Source organism: Mus pahari, chromosome 14 (assembly GCF_900095145.1).
Source record: "Mus pahari chromosome 14, PAHARI_EIJ_v1.1, whole genome shotgun sequence".
NCBI classification, from domain to species: domain Eukaryota; kingdom Metazoa; phylum Chordata; class Mammalia; order Rodentia; family Muridae; genus Mus; species Mus pahari.
Window position 1 is genome coordinate 70,943,197 of NC_034603.1, and position 4,459 is coordinate 70,947,655.

General features: G+C 43.7%; 1 protein-coding gene across 1 annotated transcript in view; it reads right to left on the reverse strand.

Annotated features, from left to right (window-relative positions):
• Positions 1 to 4,459, reverse strand: part of LOC110331877 (leucine-rich repeat-containing protein 37A-like) — a 60,864-nt gene that overhangs the window by 50,851 nt on the left and 5,554 nt on the right. The window contains exons 3-5 of the mRNA XM_021212741.1: positions 3,565 to 4,449; positions 2,415 to 2,580; positions 779 to 850 (exon numbers count right to left, since the gene is read on the reverse strand). Of these exons, the coding sequence (XP_021068400.1) occupies positions 779 to 850; positions 2,415 to 2,580; positions 3,565 to 4,449 (1,123 nt within the window). The remainder of the gene's footprint in view (positions 1 to 778; positions 851 to 2,414; positions 2,581 to 3,564; positions 4,450 to 4,459) is intronic.

The window sequence follows — 4,459 nt, forward strand, 5'->3', positions numbered from 1 at the left end:
CAGCCTGGTCTACAGAGTGAGTTCCAGGACAGCCAGGGCTACACAGAGAAACCCTGTCTTGAAAAACCAAAAAAAAAAAAAAAAAAAAAAAGAATGTAATCATAGGTCAGGTCTGGTGGCACACACCTTTAAACCAGCACCCAAGGAAGCAGAGGCAGGTGGATCTCTGAGTTTCAGGCCCATCTGGTCCACTTAAATGAGTTTAGGCCAGCCAAGGTGACACAGAGACACAGCCAAGGTTCCCCCCAAACAAAAACGGCCAAAAATGTCATCGATGACTTCTCCATGACAGACAAGTTTGAACTGCTAGTGCTTTCAGGGAAAGTCCACAAAATTTAATCTAAAAAGTTGGGCAGCAAAAGGATCTTAGGGGAAAGGGGAACTTGTTGCCAAGGCTGAAACCTAAGTTCCATCTCCTGGCCCCACCCGGGAGGAGGAGTAAAGCATCTTCTACAAGTTCTGACACCCACATACATGCTCTGGCTTGGTGTGCTCATACGAATGTGCACAAAATAAAATGGAAAACACGTTTTGGCTGAACTGATGGTGTTTGAACCGATGGCCTCCTGCGTGTGAAGCAACTGTTCTCCCTCTGTAATCCATAGTCACCACAAAATTTACCAGCATAATTCAGGCAATAGAGCTGGACTTGGGTTATGAAGAAGAAATACCTTGTCTCATGGGTATTTGCCTCAAAACCTAGACCAAGAAGGAACTTACAGTGCAGTGGGTGTTTGTTTGTTTGTTTTATATTCATATTTGGAGAAAACATACTCACAGTTTCTCAGCCCAACGGTATGCTTTCCATACATTTTTGTCAATGTAAGAAATAACATTTCCATGGAAGTTTCTGCGAAGAAACAATTTGCATACTTGGATAAACAGGAAAAGAATCAGCAGAGCTAGTAGCCATCCTCACCCTTTCATGGAGGTGATCCAAGAAGAACAAATGACACCACCCACTTTCTACTACCCGGGTTTCTCAGTTTCCAAGCGCAGTTAAGGGTGCAGGACTCCTGGTGCAAGCCATGAGACATTTCCTCAGACGGTGAACGTCTAACCTGTGGGCTCACATTCTACTCCTCTCTGTGCTGTGGACTCTAAATTTAGCCAGTCACTAAATCCTGTCTTCTCTTTCTCATGGGCTGTCATGGTGGAGGGCCTGGAGGCCATTCTATTTATGGATTTTAAAATGGTCCAAGAGATGAGAATGGTGGGATGTGCCCGAGATTCTATCACGTGACAGGAGAATCAGAAACTCCAGACTAGATTATAGTCCTGTCCTGTCTTTATGTTACTTTTTAAATTCTCCTGCCTTAAGTTTTTTTTTTCTTTCTCGAAAACTTCGGATGGCTTTCCATGTCTCCCTGAGTCACTTCCTAAATCTTCTAGTTGCTATTCTGGATCTCAGTGTCCTTGTTTTTAATCTGACTTGTCTAAATCTCCATCTTTCTTATAATCAAGCCTTTGCCTAAGTTGAACTCTCTGATTTCACTGTTCAATAATTACAGACATCCTTTGAGCCACAGGTAAAGGTTTACTGTACCCTTGCCCCTCTGTATCATTTTCATGTTCTAGATACAGCACACATATTATATGACTTTCACAGTTCTCAGCTTCAAGTTATTCACAAAAGATTATATATCCTAGGACAAAGATAAGTGTATGACCATAACAGAGATTGCAAGTATTAACAGCTGACACTCATGGACGCTAAGAGTCAAGATTCAGTATTCCAAATATTCAACTAAGCCTCATAACAGGCTATGAAAGGGTAGCTAACAGCTTCCCCCACACTCCATTTTAAGGTGAGTAAGTCTGTTCCCAGATAAACATTCTTCTTAAAGTTGCAGAGATACTATATGAAAGACCTGGGGACCAGCTGCAGGAGTCCAGCTCTGGAATCTATTCTCATCTCTCTGTTGCATTCTCACTAATGAGATGAGTTAGAGAGAGACTAGAGTGAAAAAAATGGAAGAGCCAACGTTGAGCTCATTATAATTACATAAAGGGGCTAAATAAAAATGAATATGGAGGGGCTGGTGAGATGGCTCAGTGGGTAAGAGCACCTGACTGCTCTTCCGAAGATCCGGAGTTCAAATCCCAGCAACCACATGGTGGCTCATAACCATCCATAATAAGATCTGACGCCCTCTTCTGGAGTGTCTGAAGACAGCTACAGTGTACTTACATATAATAAATAAATAAATCTTTAAAAAAAATGAATATGGAAATAGAGGCTGCCACAAAAGATTGGAGGAGGTAACTGTAGTAAGACGACAACTTCACAAGCGAAGCTAAGAGCACAAAGTCAGTCAGTGTTGGTTGGGGTGACAAGGAAAGTCCAAGAAGGCTTTGAGGTAAAGGTCACCATGCATAATGCAAAAACAGAAATAAGAAAAGGTGATTCTTACAAAACAGTTAGGGTGCCCTTGTGGGTGTTGGGTCTTGGCACAGGCACCTGGTGGAGTCTCCGCTTTGCGCTGAGATGGTTACACAACAGTGTGTGATTTTCACACAAGCAGAGGTCACATATGGTGGTGCTCGTGGAGACATTTGGTTTCATTTGAAAAATTAAATCTTTTTCCATATTAAAATTTCCAGCATATGGAGTTATGGTAGGTTCAAGATCCATAGGTTCAAGTGTGACGCCACTTGGGATTTGCTGAGCTGTGGTCTCAAGCATAGGGCTCACTAGTGTAACAGACTGTGGCGTTGCAGAAGATTGTTGACTTGTGGGTGAAGGCCAAGTTGGGATTTCACTTGGCTTTGGCTGTTGAGTCTGAACCTGCCTTGACTGTGAAACTACCACGCTGTAGTGTGTGGACGGAGAGGGCATAGTTGTTAGGTCTGTGGAATGTGTAGTCTCTGGGTGAGTGGCTGCTAGGTCTGTGGAATGTGTAGTCTCTGGGTGAGTGGTTGCTAGGTCTGTGGAATGTGTAGTCTCTGAGTTTAGATGCTGAGATCGACCATGAGCAATCGCTAGAACTGTCACTTTGAGCTGTACTGGAGACTGAGTTACAGTCTCCTTTGATGATTCCGTAGACTGAACTGGTGCAGAATGTTTAACCATTGTAGCAGGTGGCGGAGCTAAGGAAAATTCTGGGTGTGAGGGATGAATTGTGACTTGAGTTGGGTTTCCATGCAGGACCTGAACCTGGTCTTCAGATAGAAGGGTCATCTCATGGTGCATTAGAGGGAGAGCTGTACTCCTGTATGTAGCTGCCAAAAGTCCATTCTCTACACTGGATATTGTAGGTATACCATGCTCTAGTTTTATATGTTGATCTGTGACTTTAGGAGAAACCAGATGCTGAGTTTGATCCTGAACTGGTGTTATTTCATAAAAAACTGGAGCTTTTGCTGTAACCTCCTCATGTGGCTGTTCAGGTTCAGAAAGGATCTCCTGTATATGTGGAGAAGTCTCCACATTTAGATTGGGGATTGGAATTACGGTGAGTTCCAGATTCAAAGGTTGATCTGTAACTTCAGTTAGATTTGGATGTTGAATATAAACTTCTCCTGAAAGTGTTGTCTGAGGGTACTGTGGAAGAGAAACTGTACTTTTGTGTGGGGTTGTAGGCTCTGAACTTATGGTGAGTTCCAGGTCCAAAGGCTGAAATGAGGCAGCAGGCAGTATTCGATACTCAGTTTTATCCTGACCTGGTGTTGGAACTGTCACTTCTGGGTACCCTGGTTCTGGAGTGACCACCTCTTTAGCTGAATATGAGGGCTGAATTTTTGTCTCCTGTTCAGTTTGAGAAAGTTCTACTTCAGGAGTAGATTGTGGAGACATGCTAAGTTCCAGATCCAAAGGTTGAAATGTAACTTCACTTGGGTGTGGATGCTGAGTGGGAACCCGTTCTGGAAGTGTCACCTGCGGGTACTTTAGAGGAGGAATTGTAGTCTCCTTCAAGGCTGTTAAATTGTCAGCCTCTTTAGCAGGCTCTGGATCCAGGTCCAAAAGCCGAAATGTGATGATGGGTAAGGTTGGATTCTCAAGTGCATCTTGACTAGATGTTGGAAGTGTGACTTCCTGATAGACTGGAGCTTGAGCGACAACTTCCTTTGGTGGATCTATAAGCTGAGTTGTGCTCTCCTGTGTAGTTTGAGAAAGTTCTTTCTCAGTATCAGGCTGTGAGGTTATGGTAAGTCCCAGATCCAAAGATTGAACTGTGACTTCAGCTGGGTTTAGATGCTGAAAGAGAACCTGTTCTGGAAGTGTCATCTGAGAGTACTTTGGAGAAGGAACTGTAGTCAACACCAGGGTTATATAAGGTTCAGCCTCTCTAGTGGAGTCTGAAGTTTCGGTAAGTTCCAGGCCCACAGGCTGAAGGGTTGTTGAGTGTGCATCTTCATCCTGACCTGGTGTTGGAACTGTCATCTTCTGATACAGAGCGGCTGGAGCTACAACGTCTCTAGGTGGTTCTGTAATCTGAGTTGTGGTCTCTGGCATAGT